At 32.4% G+C, this 15,410-nt stretch overlaps 1 protein-coding gene across 5 annotated transcripts in view; it reads right to left on the bottom strand.

Moving 5' to 3' along the window:
- Positions 1 to 2,594: 2,594 nt before the first annotated feature.
- LOC116352385 (paired box protein Pax-5) overlaps positions 2,595 to 15,410 on the bottom strand; it is a 61,715-nt gene continuing 48,899 nt past the window's right edge. For 2 of the 5 annotated variants that reach the window (XM_031784932.1, XM_031784933.1), the window contains exons 6-12: positions 9,367 to 9,767; positions 7,706 to 7,785; positions 7,334 to 7,574; positions 6,877 to 6,966; positions 6,206 to 6,616; positions 5,461 to 5,571; positions 2,596 to 4,935 (exon numbers count right to left, since the gene is read on the bottom strand). In XM_031784932.1, the coding sequence (XP_031640792.1) occupies positions 4,691 to 4,935; positions 5,461 to 5,571; positions 6,206 to 6,616; positions 6,877 to 6,966; positions 7,334 to 7,574; positions 7,706 to 7,785; positions 9,367 to 9,767 (1,579 nt within the window). In that variant the 3' untranslated portion in view covers positions 2,596 to 4,690. Of the gene's footprint in view, positions 4,936 to 5,449; positions 5,572 to 5,705; positions 6,046 to 6,205; positions 6,617 to 6,876; positions 6,967 to 7,333; positions 7,575 to 7,705; positions 7,786 to 9,366; positions 9,768 to 15,410 lie in introns of those variants that run through there. The other 3 variants (XM_031784934.1, XM_031784935.1, XR_004202284.1) reach the window with 3 other exon arrangements.

Raw genomic sequence — 15,410 nt, 5'->3', positions numbered from 1 at the left:
AGAGTTTATCGAGTACAAGAAGAACGAAAAGAAATCTACAAATACTTAGCACCTTGTATTCGATGAATTAGAGCTTGTGGCCAAACAAGCGTGGTGGATGCGGATTAAGTTGTTTATCCGTGGAAGTAATGGCAGTGAGCCCTTCAAAGTATTTGATTCGCAGAAATCACAACATCAAATTTGGAATCATATGTTGAATCAATCCCCTGGTTGACTCGGTGTAAACGGTTAACAAACTTCCGATCCGTTCATTCGCAAAAAGTTCGTGTATGGCAGCTAAAATACAAATTCACTTCATTGCAATCGCAAAAATGTTTGCAATCAAATTTAATTTTCGTTACATTTGTTTTCCTTCTTCTTTTGTTCTTTAAATATTAAATTTATTGCACAAGATGATATATTTTGTTATATTTTTGGATGACCTTTTGTAACCTGGCGTGCATTGCATTTCATGAAATGCTGATAATCGATCATTCCAATTATATACCATAGAAAATAACCGAGTAAAACAAGTTGGCAAAATAAGCAATTTTTTTCACATAAGAAATTTATTGTTTTGTGTTATTTTTGTTTTGCATAATTTCAAATATTATTTCATAATTACCCTTAAATTTAATTTTTTTCTGGAATATTTTATGTAATAATTCCAGAGTTGAGTTGGGTGTTAAGAGTTCTTAAATGATTATTATTTCTAAATATTTTCTCTCATATAAATGTCATATGAACAAAATTTGTCATGTGTGTTTATCAGACAATATATTTAGCTGTCGTCATCTGGATATTACAGCTCATCTGGATATCGTCAGCAGATGATACAAAGTGAAAACAATAGAAGTGATTGTTATAGGTATATAAGCTTGTTATATACTGGTATTACTATAACAATCCCTTCTATTGTTTTCACTTCGCATCATCTGCTGACGGCATCCAGATGAGCTGAAATATCCAGATGACGGCAGCTAAATATATTGTCTGGTGTTTATGAATGTTCATTTCAATTGATTTTTTGAAATATTATCCACCATTCTACACCTAGGTTTTCCATTGATTTGAACCCACTTTCTTGGCGACAGACATTTTTTAGGATTCGGTAGGTTTATAATAGTTGTTTGAATAAACGCTGACTCCTGGATAGTTACTTCTCCAGCTGCAAAGACTGCTAAACATATCAAATATATGATAATCAACCTCAATGATTTCATTCCTGAAAAAATGTTAAATTAAATATTTTTTTATCGAATGTAAATTATTTTGATATTTCCGCAACACTGCATATATTAATAATAGAGTAAATATTATATGCAACCTTACTTCTCAATGTTAATTGAAACTTTGTTTACTAAATATTGAAAACACAAACAAAATCGAAATCAAATGAGAGAAATATGTTCGACGTCAGTATTTATATACGGTCCAAAGTTGCTGCGTTATCAGCAAGCGTAGTTTGACCGACACGGTAATTTCAACGATTTTTGTTACTGTGGCAACACAAAACCGAATACGATTAAAATAAAAGTCGTTATGCATTTTCAAACTTTCTTTATTAATCTTTGGTTTTACACTTTACAATTTTTCAGCAATTATTATATTGATATTATAAAAAAGAGATGACCTTATAATAACGATTTAATTCAATTAATAAAAAAAGGGGGGGATAAACAATGAATAGAAAAGAAAAGCAGTATTATTGATCGATACATATAAGCTATGCTATATATCTAATATCTAAACAAATATAAAATTGTTTTCTTCTTTTCTTTGATTGTTCATCATTCGCTTATCTGTGATTCTAAATATTTCGTCGAAAGGTTTTTCGAATTATTTTTTCGTTCGTTTTAACGATTTTTCTCTGAATGTTATATCTTTTTTACGCCGCCTTTTTATTTTTTCTTTTTTTAATTTTGTCTTTATTGCAATGGGAATTTTGCTTTTTTGGAGAATAGAATTTTAGAAATCCAAATGAACGCTTTTGAATGGAATTGTGATAAAGCCGCGTTGACAAATCCCTGAATGAAGTGTTTTGTGAAATACTACTGTTTGGCAGATTGTAGTTTTAAAGTCTACAATTTCTCCTTTCGCCATCTAAAGTCTATACTGTCGATGACACTTTCACTGCCAAACAGCGGTATTTCTACGATACCATTGCCATTTTAATAAAACATTTCAACAACGAGATTTATCTCATTTGATGTAATCTACAAAATTTCTTCTTTTTTTTTCAATTTAAATCATTGACATTCACAAATGATGGATATTCATGATCAAATGTTATAAACGAGACTGCTTGACAAAAAGAAACTCAAATAATTTTGAGAGAATTTCAGGGTTTTTTTTTCTTCTCGAAAAAAAAATGTCCGAAAATTACAAAAAAAAAAAAAAAATAATTCTCGACAAATATTCAATAAAAAAATCATCAAAATTACATTAAATTTATGGACGTTGACATTTGTTTTGAATCCACTAGCATAAGGTTAGAAAAAGCCTTTCAATTATAAAAAAAATCAAATAAAAAACAATAAAAAACATTGCTGTGACACAGAAAAAGAAAACATATGCAATGCAGATTTTAAACATGGAAAGGTTTTTGTCGATGATTTCGAATAAATTTGAAATTGATTTTTGAGCAAAACAAATACCAATAAAACCAACAAATTCTCATCATTATCCTCATTATATATTTAAATTGCATTCAGATTGCATTTCTAAAAATTTAGTCATAAATAAATTTTACACAAAAAAAAACCGTTTTTTTTTTCTTGGCGAACAATTCCGACCGATGTATCAAGATTATTTGGATAGTATTTATAATTTAAAATCGGATGTTGTTTTTATGTGTGTTTGTGTGTGTGTGTTTTTTTATTCAAGAGCTCTGAGAAATCAGAATATCGTCGATCGAATAATTTGTTTGTTGAAACCTTGAAACGAGATTCAGCTAAAGTGCTAAAGTGGTTGGCAAACATGCGAATTGAGAAGTTTCTTGTTTGGGAGCGATCAACAAAAAATGATTCGACATACAATATTTTGTAAATTTTTAGATTAAAATTACTCCTAATTTAATTTGTGTTAAATATTTTCTTTGTATTATATCAAGATCTAACTTATACGTGTGTGTGTTTTCCTTTCTCTATGGATTTTGTTCTTTGTTTAATATGCTAAAAGTAGACAAAGTCCAGTAATGTTTCATCATTTATTCTTAAATTTTATGGTTTTTCTTCACATTTTTTTGTGCCTTCATAGATCATGTTAAAGTTCCGAATTCTAATAACAATCAAACCTAGACAAATGTTCTTTGTAATATGTCTTTGTGTAAAAATGTGATTCATATTTGCGATATATGTATAAATATTTCAAAATGTTCGATGCATTTATTAACCTTATACAAATCATTTGAAATTTTTTTTAAATATTTTTTTCTCTTTCTTTGCTTCGATGATTTCTTTTGCTGGCAAATGCTTCGAATTACTTGAAATGAATAAATTTCGTACCTTTTTCCAAACATTTTTGGGCTAAATTTTGATCTAAATTTCGATAATTATATGGTAATTTCGAATTCCGTCTAATCATACGCTGTGTCGCTTATCATCAAAGCGATTTGTCCATTGGTAAATTAAATTAAAAAAAAAAAAAAACAGAATGTGTATTGATTTTGTTCAGGAGTTCGGATGTATCATTGTTGTAATAAATCTTAAGGGATAGTTTTTGGTTTAGTTGTAATAATTTGTCTCCCTTATATGTATTAAACCTAATCGTTCCGAATTTTCTTTTTCATCATTATTATACTAATGTAAAGTGCTCTCTTCAAGAGAAACACCTATTAGATACATTTCTGACAGTAAATTACTCTAGGTAAATCTATTCCTATATATATATATACTTTTTTTAATTTATTTTCAATTCAATTTTGTATTTATGTAATTTTACTGATTTTAAAAAGGTTGTTTTTTTTTGTTGTTGTTTGAATATTTTTCATTTCGTGATTTTCTCCAAATGCTTCCACATAATATCTCTCCATATATATATAATTATTTAATTTTTTTTTTTTTATAAATCAATATGCTTAAAACGACTTATGAATAGAATTAGAAAAGAAACGAATGGATTCTACTGTACGAATCCATGTTGTCTAGTGTTTTGTTATTTGTGTGTGTTTGCATGTTTTGTTCTGAGTATGACATTTTGAGAGGGAGAGTTTTCCGTTTGAGTTTTAAATGTGTGTTGTTTGATTTGTTCTTCAGTTGTTTATAAATCAGGTGAAGCTTTCGTTTAATTTTGAGCTTCTGAGTGTTTTTGTATATTGGTTTTTCGGTTTTATTTCAAAATGTTATAGAAGTTGTCAGCATCATCGTCAATGATCGTTACGATTCGTCTCTTTTATAACAACAATTAGATGGATATTAACTCTCTTCGTCTTCACCATCTCCATTTTTGTTTTGTTTGTTTGTTTGTTTCAACACCCCTATAATTCAGATCAGTTGTAATGCTAAATGCTTTCCGGTTTGTTATGTCGGTTTTGTTCGTCTGCGTCTTTGCATAAATTTGCGTTGAGAGCCTTAATCCTTGAGAAGTTTTGTTGTGTGTTCGTTGTATATACCATTTAATATATATTTTGTTTGTTTATTTTTTTTAAACAGTTACAAGAGAGCTTCAGACCGATGAAAAGAAAAAAAAAACACTGCCTAAATTAAAAACTTCAGACAGTTGCTGATGATTGTGCGGACGATGGTATTATGCATGCGCTGCCCGTTGGTGATGCAGCGCTAGCCAATGAATTGGCTCGTGTTGCGGCCAACGGTGAACGAATTTCATGTGACGACGATATTATTGATTGAGTATGTAAACCATTTATCAATTCTGCGCTTTCGCTGCTACTATTTCCTCCGACTAGTAATGTGCTACTGTTTGGGCCATCATTGCTACTGTAGTAATAGGCTGAATCTGTAAATAGAAAAAACAATATAGAAATGAGTGAAAGTTTTTTTTCTTTCCTTTTTTTGCAAAAACGTTCGTGAATGAAAGATTCTTATGAAAAGCTTATAAAATGACGAGCGTTATTCGATGTAAGGTCGTAGTGGAGAAGATCGCATTGCAGCCAGTGTACGGTCACAATGGAGACGGTCGTAAAAATGTGTGCAATTATGACGAGAAAATTCTATGAATTGTGCAAAACAAGCAAATAAAAAATTGTAAAAAAAACAATGATTTTCCATTCGAGAATATCATTTCATAAATTCTTTCCTTTTTCACAGTAATTGAATTATACGGTTAAAGTCATAGTCTTTGACTCAAAATGCTTGAAATGTATCCTCGAGCAATAAAATTCATTCGATAATAAAATTGAAATAATTTTGAATGTAAAAAACATAACGTGCAGATTTTCTCTTCGGTGATAGTGTGTGTGTGATTTGAAAACAAAAAAAAATTAATCTCGCTGTTCAAATAATATACTCACTGTTTACTTACTGAGCAGCCCGCCAGCAGATGAACTATAACCGTACGGACTGTACGCATTACCATATTGAGGATAAGCCGGACTATATGCATATTCAGTGCCAGGTACAACCGAAGAACCACCTATTGCCACGAGAAGAATCACGAAACAAGTTCGAAATTAGCAAATCGAAGTAAACAAATTTCTTCTATTCATTCGTTAGAAAGTTAAAATTTGATGTTTTTAGGTGTAAAACAGAATCCCATAACCTACTTACACTAGCGGTTAATTTCATAAAATTGAGCTAATTTCTATTAAATTAAATGAGATCCAATTCCCGATTGTCATATTAATATAAAATATCACTAAGCCCCATTGACTACGTTTACGTATTTCAAATAGGTGTGTGTGTGTGTGTGTGTGCATTTTGTATCATTGATTGCAATATACATTTTGGCTTTTTTTTTCTTTGTTTCATTGACTATTTTATATTCTTTCTTTGTATGTGTGTGTTTGTGTGTTTTAATAAGCGTGCGTAGATTTTGGTTGTGCGCTAAATATATGTGCCGAAGTGATTGCCTTAAAAGGATTTCGTACGTGCATGTGATTAGATGACCCTGATTAAGTGAAATAAAAAATAATTAACATAAATTAAAAATCATATATACTAAATTAACGTGAAACTAAAAGAAAGCAACAAAAAACAAGGTGCGATGAAAAGAAATGAAAAGATAAAATTAAAATAAATAATAAAAAAAAATTAAAAAAATGACTTGCCTGGTGCATAATGACTAAAACTAGGTAGCATTGGTGAATAAGCACCAAGCCCAGTGGCTGAATTGGATGTACCAATTTCGCCGGATGCTCCACTGGGCTGTAAAATGATCAACGACGATTGATCATTTGGAGATTCAGTTGGGAATGAACGATTATCAATATCATGTGTATGATGATGGTCTTGTGATTGTGATCCTTGTTGTGACTGATCATATTTACTTGGACCTTGATCATATTTATTCAATGCACTTGACGTTGTTGAACCATCTTCCACATCACCAGTGTTGCTGGTCGTGGTTACCGGTGGATTGGGTGTTGGTGTGCTATTATCTAGTGACAAAGGCAATCCAGGCGAACCATTGCTTGGTACCGGACCAATAAATGTTGAGTAAGAGTGACCATTTATCGTTGCTACACGGTTTTTTTTTTCATTTATTTGCGAATTGTTAAAAATGAAAAGAAAAATGAACAAAAACAAAATAAAATTAAAAAAAAATTGAACCAAAAAAATCATAATAGAATCACTTATTCTAGGCTTAAATTGAGAATTTTGATTTGAAGATGGTGGAGTATCGTAGTATAATATGTAAGGTGTGCAATGTGCCGACGTTAAAAACCAGGAGAGATTGTGTGTATGGGTGCAGCTGTGTCTGTGAGGTTGAACCTCTTACCTTGAAAAGATGGATGATCAAGCAAATTTCCCGAACTTAATTTCATTTCTTGCATGCTTATCGGCGCTAATGGTGTCAATGAACCTGGTCCTTTTGATTTAAGATAGTCCGATTTTAGTATTAAATCTTTAAAACGTCTACATTTTGTTTTATTGTGAACTGAACTTTAGGAATAGCATTAAGAATCAAGTGAAATCGAATTGGATATCGATTTAAAAAAAAAAGAATTTTCGACATCGTTTTTAATTATTCAACGCTAGCTTTGGAACAAAAACATTGGACAAAACACAAATTGAATCAGAAGGTCACAAGGATTCTGTCTGATACCATTTAAACTATAGCATATCTCCTAATAATTTGTTTTTTTTTTTTAATTTTTGCATTAAGTATTGACTTGATTAGGTTGTTTTTCTTTAGTTCAGTTTATAGTTGGTGTATAATGTATATATATGCTTACCAAGCGTCGACACAACAGGCGGTGTATATAATGAACTTTGAGCCTGTGAAATGGTTGTGATGCCGTCATACAAGATCGACTCTGTTGAACCCACACCATTCGCTGTTGAGAAGCCATTGTGATGACCATCATAATATGCGGCCGAGTTACCGTTACCGCCTCCTCCACTTATACCGTTCGCTGAATTTAGCTCCGAAAATAGCTTTTGCTCTTCTTTTATACACCATTTACTTGACCATAGCTGTTGTGGAAAGAGCACAAGTTAGAAACAATATTGAACAGTAAATGTAAAAAATGTTCATTTTTAAATGTGTTCATTTTTAAACGTAGTTCAGACATGATATAATTTGCACATAAAAAATCGATAATTACATTTGAGTAGATTTGATCTCCGTTGTAGTGGTTCCTTTGTCGTTTCAAGTCATCGTCGCCATGAATATCACGTGCGTCATCTGAAATGGATAGAGAAAAACGAATCATGTCAAAAGTTTCGAAGACATCATAATGGATATAAATCATACGGTATTTCCAAAATGAATTTTATTTTTGCCGACGATAAAAAAGAAATACGCATTCAATCGAAATGTAAGTATGTCAACAAGACCAATTATTCTGGATGATGCGCCGTAAAAAAGCGTATCTATCGTCAACTTATCGCCTAATTGCACCCAAACTTTGCCTTGTCGTAGTGGATCGCCGTCTTTTTTGTTACAGAGAAAAATGGCAAACAACGATGCTTTAGCGCATCCATCACACGAAAGAGCACGCGGACGATATATAAAAATGGTGGAAAAAAAATTGGAACGAACAAAAGAATCGCATGAGGACGCTTTCATGTCGATATCATTTGATCCAGATGAAAATAAATAAAATGGGTGTCTTTGGTTGGATGGATGGAGTTTAAGAGTGGATTCTTTATGCTTCTTTAAGCAATAATAAAAGCGTGTATTTCAAGAATGAAATTGGTAAGCCGTGTTTGAACGAACTAGCGGAAAATTCGAAATTGTGCCATATACGAAGAAAAAATGAATAAGATATGGCCAAAAATACATACACACATACAAATCATGCAAACAAATAGCATCGCTGCTGGCTCACACACAAACACATTCAATCTCTGTCTCTGTCTCACTTTGGTTGCTGGGATGAACACACGGGACTCGAATACGCATACTTTTATTACAGTTGAATTTATTGGATTGGATCAACCCATCGGAACATCTATCGTACAATGGTTGCTTGGCAACGATTTGGCTGTTAAACATTGAATAAATGCCATCGAGCATTAGAGAGAATGTGAGTGCTTAAACGTGAGCAGCATTGAGGAAAATGGTGGAAACGCTTTGCAAATGTATACGATATGAGTATGCTGTGTGTGCGTGTGGGTGTTTAATACATTGAGATGATGGCATTGAATATTGGCTGCGCAGAAGAATCGTTACCACGACTGGTTTTTATGATATGATATAATTGGTAGAATGAGAGAGGGAGCGAGTGGTGTGGATAACACCCCGTCGAGTGTATGATTTCGAGTCAATAGTATACGTTAATTACGGTCGACTTGAAATCTAATTGTACATCAAGTAGAGTAAAGAGATAGAGAAAAACCATTCCGTACTCATTTATGTTCTGTGTCACAAGCGCTAGACTACTTTTTCGTTGTGAATGATTGTTGCGCATTGAATTTGTTGTTATTTTTTGTTTTGTTTTAAAAGTTATATCTTTTCTGAATATTCGAATTCAGGTCGAGAGCATGTAAAAAAAATTTCATCTTCTATTTTTTTGCCATCATTCCAGATAATATTGATTTCCATAACCATAAATACAATGCTATTTGGAATCGTAATTGATTAGCGTCATTTCTGCATATGCAATCGAAAAATTGCGCAAACCAGTTTTTACAATGATTTTCATTTTAGGTCGAGGTTGGAAAATCAACATAAAATGCTCCCTTTAGAAAATAAAAATAAAAAAATATGCAGAGGAAAAAAAAGTATAAATTGTAGACAATAATGAGAGTTTGTAGTACATACCATCTATTCGCTTTCGCTTGATGCTGTTGCCATTTGGATCGGTTGTATGTTGAATGCCTAAAATTCCATTTATGCTATAACCGGTAGACCTTTGTTCACCGCTTCCGCTTCCCGTTGTCAATTGAGTTTGGGTCGAATGCTGTGCCTGCTGTTGCTGTTGTTGCTGTTGCTGTTGCTGTTGCTGTTGCTGTTGTTGAATGCTAACCGCTCCCGAATGGATGATAACGGACACATTTCCAGTGATTCCTGAGTTGTTATTTGCCGACGATCCACTATTCACATTATTTACATTTACAACGGAATTACCAGCTGGACCACTTGAATTTTGCGGAGGACATGTTTGATTCTGTTGCTGATGATGAACATGTTTCGCTTTTTCGGCAGCTTTATTTCGGACAATTCTGTTTATTGTTGTTGTGTTGTGCAACATAACCAAAAATGGAATTTCCGAATTTCATAAAAACGATTGGCCCCACGCGTACATATCACACCATAACGGCAGCAAACACAAAAATACAACGACGCCACACGCAAAACGGAAGAAAATAAGGGAAAAATAAATTTAATAAATGTACAATGCATTTTGTGAAAACAATATTCAATGCTTAGCTTAGGAAGAGAGACATACCATCCCATACCATCCCATGTATATGAACCAACATTACTATATTCACACTTACAATGGAATTTTCACCATTTCTAAGTGAAAATGTTTGTTGTTGTCGTTTTTTTTTGTGAATTTGTGGGTGATAAATTCAATGCAGCATTGTTTGTTGGTCGTACTGAACCATTCTAAAAATAATACTGCAAATGCATAATATATTCTTCACTTTTTACTATAGTGTAGTGCTATACAATTCACTGTTTTAGTTGAAATAGTGAAAATCCGAAAAAAGACAAATAAAATAGTTGAACATACGTAAAAACGATGAAAACTCCATCAACTTTTGTATAACAAAAAATATATGCATCACACACCGACATATTTTAAAAATGAACAGGTCTTTTGAAAATTAAACATCTTGACACAACTTCCGAACAAAAACTGCTGCATCATCGATCATCGCCCAAACTGTGTTTTTTATCTATAGTTCTATTCTGACTCTGTTAAACTACAGGAAATTGTAGGAAGCGGTCAAATTGTCATAAAATCTTTTGGTAAGAAATTTTTTTTAGTGAAATTTTAGGACACTTCACACTTAAATTCTTACATGAGAGAATCGCATTTCAAATATTTAAATCTTCACCAAAAAAATCTACTATTCTTAAATTTCCACCGAAAATTCATCAAAATTTGTAAATAGCAAATTGATAAATGGTTGGTTTTTTTATTCGCTTTTGAAAAGCGGCCACCACTTGTGCAATAATTTTGGCACTAATTTCAGACACAGTTTCAAGTGCGATTTTTTTGGTTACGATAAAAAAAAACCACTGCTTGGCATGATATCCGAAAAGAAAAACTGGAATTATCTTGAAGAGTTCGGAAGTGTTGTCCGGAAACTGTGACCGGATAGTTAAGACTGTTGCACAAAAAGTGGTATTTCTTTCTGTTCCGACGCAAAGCGAAAGAACCGTCGATGATTTTACACATCTTATCTTCTTCAAAGCCTTCTGTATCAAAATGACGTTGCTAGAGTAAAAATCGAAACGTAATCGTATTACAGAACTATTGAAAAAAAAAACAAAACAAAAAAAACAAAATGATTAATTTTCCTTTAAACCGGTATATCAATTATTACCGCATTCATGTTTTCGGTCAATTGAGAAAATCTGTTTGGTTTGCTGAGCACATCAATAATAATGTTCAACAGAGACGAAGTGGAAGAAGAAAAGAAAAACTGAATGGTGTCTCGCCACAATGAAAAGTGTATCGGCGCCGTAGACGATTCCCTTATAAAATCGAAAATTCCAAAACCGCATTGTTTGGGTGCTTCTTTCTGCTACATTTATTGGCCGATTATATTCGTGGCCAAAATTGATTTGTTGTGTTTTATTCATTTCACATTGTTTATAAAGTCTACGGCTCTGGCTGAAACGGCATGTGTTCATGTGCATTCATCGTATCAAAATGTAAATCTGTGCGCAGCACTAAAAAATCATCGAAACGGATCACGCTCATTCTATAAATCCATTATTGTAAGAGACCAAGAATTGATTCTGAACACAAGTGCAATTTGTTGATTGTTGATAGTCTGCTATCGGCATTGTATTGTGTATCGACACGCGAAAAGCGCGTCGACTGCCGTGTTTTTCAATCTGTATTGTTTCCTCTCTCTCTCTTTCTCGCTTGTGTGTATATTATTGGGTCTGGGTATGTTGCGGGATGAAAAATTGTATATGTGCTCGCGCGTTCCACCCAGAACATTCCAACAATGCACATTGATAAAAATAAAACAAACGATACAACATTAAAAACCATTAAAAACTTATAAATTATGAGTGTGAACGCGAACCACTCACACGCACGCACGTTCGCACGCCAACAAATTACATTTGAGTGCGGTATTTAGTACACATTATATTATAGTTTTATCAACTTGTTGTAATCTCCAACCGAAAGCCATTTACATTATATTGTATGCGAAAGACTGATGTATGGCCGAAGCCGAATAATGTAAATTAAGCGTTAGATAATTGATTTAACTAAGGACAATCAAAAAGCCATATTGTAATATATTGGCGGGCGCGTATATGATGAAACACCGACCACATTCATTGTACGTGAGTACAACGCGATTTGTGCATTATTTCGATTGGATTATCTTCGAAGCGATCACATTAAAATGTATTAACGTATTAGAAGTAATTATAATGCAATGTGATGACCTGAGATCGTGATACCCCATCGTAATGATGGCAAACATTCATTTTTTTTAACTAATATTTTATTGATAAATCGAACATAAATAGTGCTTGTGAAATATTCGACGTACATGTTTGCATTTCGATTGTTATTATTTAGTAGCATTTTCACGTGCATTTAACGTTGGAGCGTTCGAATATTGGACAAAATAAATAAACACCCAAATATTATTTTGAAGCTTATTCCATGGGTCGCATTTTTATTACTAAATTGATTGACTTTTCATACATTGAACAAAATTATTATTTAATCAAAGAAAATGATTGTTTCAACACAAAAATACCTTCATTATCAATCAAAATGTGTTGGCTGTTTCAAACAAAGTATGTCTTAGTCGGCATATTTTACAAAAATCATGAGAAGATTTTGCAATTTTTGGGTTTTTATTCGTTTGCCAATGCAGTTACCACGAAAATAGCAGTATCTTTTATTTTAAACATTCACGTGCAGATTACAACTTGAAAACATCCGCAAAGAGAGAGAGTTAGAGAGAAATAGAGTGAAGACCCCATTCTAAGCAAATGAAAACCCCTTTTTTCTGATTGATTTTAAGCCGATTGACTTGTGCATCACATGACAATTTTTCAAACAAAGGTGTCATTTTTCGTTGAAAATCCATTGGAATTTTGGGCATGTGCACCGTATTCAATATTGGCCTGAAATCGAAATGTATCGAATGATAAGAAATGTGATTGAATGACATTTAGCCAATAATCATAATGTAATATACTTATATCCATGCAAACAGAATGGTCGCAAAAAATAGGGTTGACGTCGCCGACGTGACAAATCGATGAAAAATGTTATCCATTTTTTTTTTTTAAACTTTATAATAGGTCATAATCTGATTGCGTAAAACATGGTTAAGTGCATTATGGTGGCTTATTTTCCGTTATTATTTCGCTCAAATAATAATATTTATTGAAGTTGGTATGAATTTTCCAAGCGCGGTCATACACACAACTCAGCAAACATGAATGTTCAATCAACTTACTATAAAATAATAATAATATGACACGTGCTTTGGCGCGCGTACGTACAATAATGCTGACATTGCTTCCAAATGTGATATATCCGAAAATGTGTATATTGTGGAAACAAAAACGCATTTTAAGAGACATTCATGAAAATGAAATTATCATAAAAGTATAAATGTCTGAAGAAGAAACGGGACGACAGAATGAGTGGGAAAAAAACAACAACTCAATGAGAGTGCCTTAGTTATATGCACTATGTGAACGGTTTGACAACGGCATCGAATCCTTGATAAATTGTCAACCAAAGTTCCATAAGCGAAGTGAGTTTTTTCGCGATTTAAAGTGCTTGTGTATGTTGTTTGATCCCTTTTTTAGCCTCAATTGCCACTGTTCCAATTTGAGATTTTCTAATCCAATGTATTTTTCGGTTCGATTTTGACTTAATGGCAACTGAGTGACTATATTACACATATACAGAAACACTATTCAACTTAATCGACACGTGGCAGCTATAACAGACATGGCACACGCATTCACACAGACATTGCAACCACTTGCACATTATTTTCGCTTTTGTTGTTCATTTTAATGTTATTGTCGGAGGAGAAACAAAAAAAAAATTTCACCACAAATCGTTCACAACATAATGCATACAAACATTTAAACATTCAGTTCAATATCCGAAATACATTGCATCGAAGTTTGTCAATTTGAAGGGCCACGAACAATAATATGACACAGGAAAAGCAGTGCACAACTCAATGTACTGCAATTGCAACAGTTCTTTTGTTCGGGAAAATATGTGTGTGTGCAGAATTTTTTTGATTTCTCTCTTTCTCTTGATTTCATCTCTTTAGAAATATGATGAAAACATAATCGAAATGCAATGATAATAATTTATGAATTGATAGACTCAGCAAGTAAGTATATATATATGCTATAAATGACATCCCCCAATTGTAAACCGTTTATAATGCCACCACTCTCATTCATTCACACACACGTTCGAAAGTGAGTTGGCCATGGCCGAATTTAAACAATACTAGCAAAATGCGTTTGCGTTCAAATGTGGTAAATAATCGAGTGAAATAAAAAAAAGTCAATTCAAACCGATACTTATCGTAGACTTTTCAGTTTGCATTTTAGGCACCCTTACATCGAAAATAATAACAACGACAACAGCATAAGACCAAAAGAGAGAAGAAGCAAAAAAAACACCAATGAAATTATCATTCAAATATTCGCATTGTTTAGGTAAATGTGACACGCGCCAAAGCGATAATCCACTTAATTTGTGTATGACGATGCACGCAGACGATTCCGTTTTGCATTTCCCCATATTTGAAATGGTTTGAAACAAAAAAAGTAGAATTTGACTTTTTGGTTGGCATCAATAAATGGCTATTTTCAGCGAGTAGTCTCAGTAAAATTTGAAAATTTCGGATTTTTTTGTGATCAGCGATGTTTTTTTTTTCGCAATTTTTGCAAGTTCAATTGTAAATGTAAGATAAATATTTTATTGACGAGAGAGGAAAACAAAATTTCAAATCTAATTTTGCAAATTATAACGTTTGTTTTTTGGTAAATGTGATTTTTTTTCCATTTGTTATCCCTTAAATATTCCAATTCATTCTGTTGACAAACGAATTTTGTTTCGTTTGGTTGAAAAGTCCAAGTTCGAAAGTGATTTATCTTTTCAACAACAAAAACTGGAAATTATCTCTGCATCCATCAAATCCTGCGATCATTATTTTCTTTTAACAAAATGATCAATTTGAATTTATCATCAATACAATTGTTGAGTTCATTGACGCAACAGCACAGCCTTGCTATCAAAATCTGATAGTTATAATTGCATGGCATTGAAAATGCTCTATCAAATAAATATGAAGGAGTGTCATTGAAAGCATTTGATTTTTTTTTTTTTTTTGAAAAAATCACATTATTTTGTTCATAAAAATATTCTTTGTGTGTTGTTTTTTTCTCTGTGTAGTTTTATTGGAATCGGAAATAATTACAGTGTTATGACTATTTTTCTAAAATAGCAACAGAAAAAATTCGCTGTATAAAAATATATTTAAAAAAACACAAACTCATAGTGGTTTGATGGAAAAGGCGCTGAACTCGTATAGTTAATTATTACGGAAGTGTATAATCATGAAAATTGTTATTAAAAATCCAATGAAACAACCGTTAAATAAAAT

Source organism: Contarinia nasturtii, unplaced genomic scaffold (genome assembly GCF_009176525.2).
Source record: "Contarinia nasturtii isolate CC-2019 unplaced genomic scaffold, AAFC_CNas_1.1 Cnas_scaffold_187, whole genome shotgun sequence".
Taxonomy (NCBI): domain Eukaryota; kingdom Metazoa; phylum Arthropoda; class Insecta; order Diptera; family Cecidomyiidae; genus Contarinia; species Contarinia nasturtii.
Note: the sequence above shows the minus strand (reverse complement) of the source record. Positions and strands in the feature narration are given on the sequence as shown.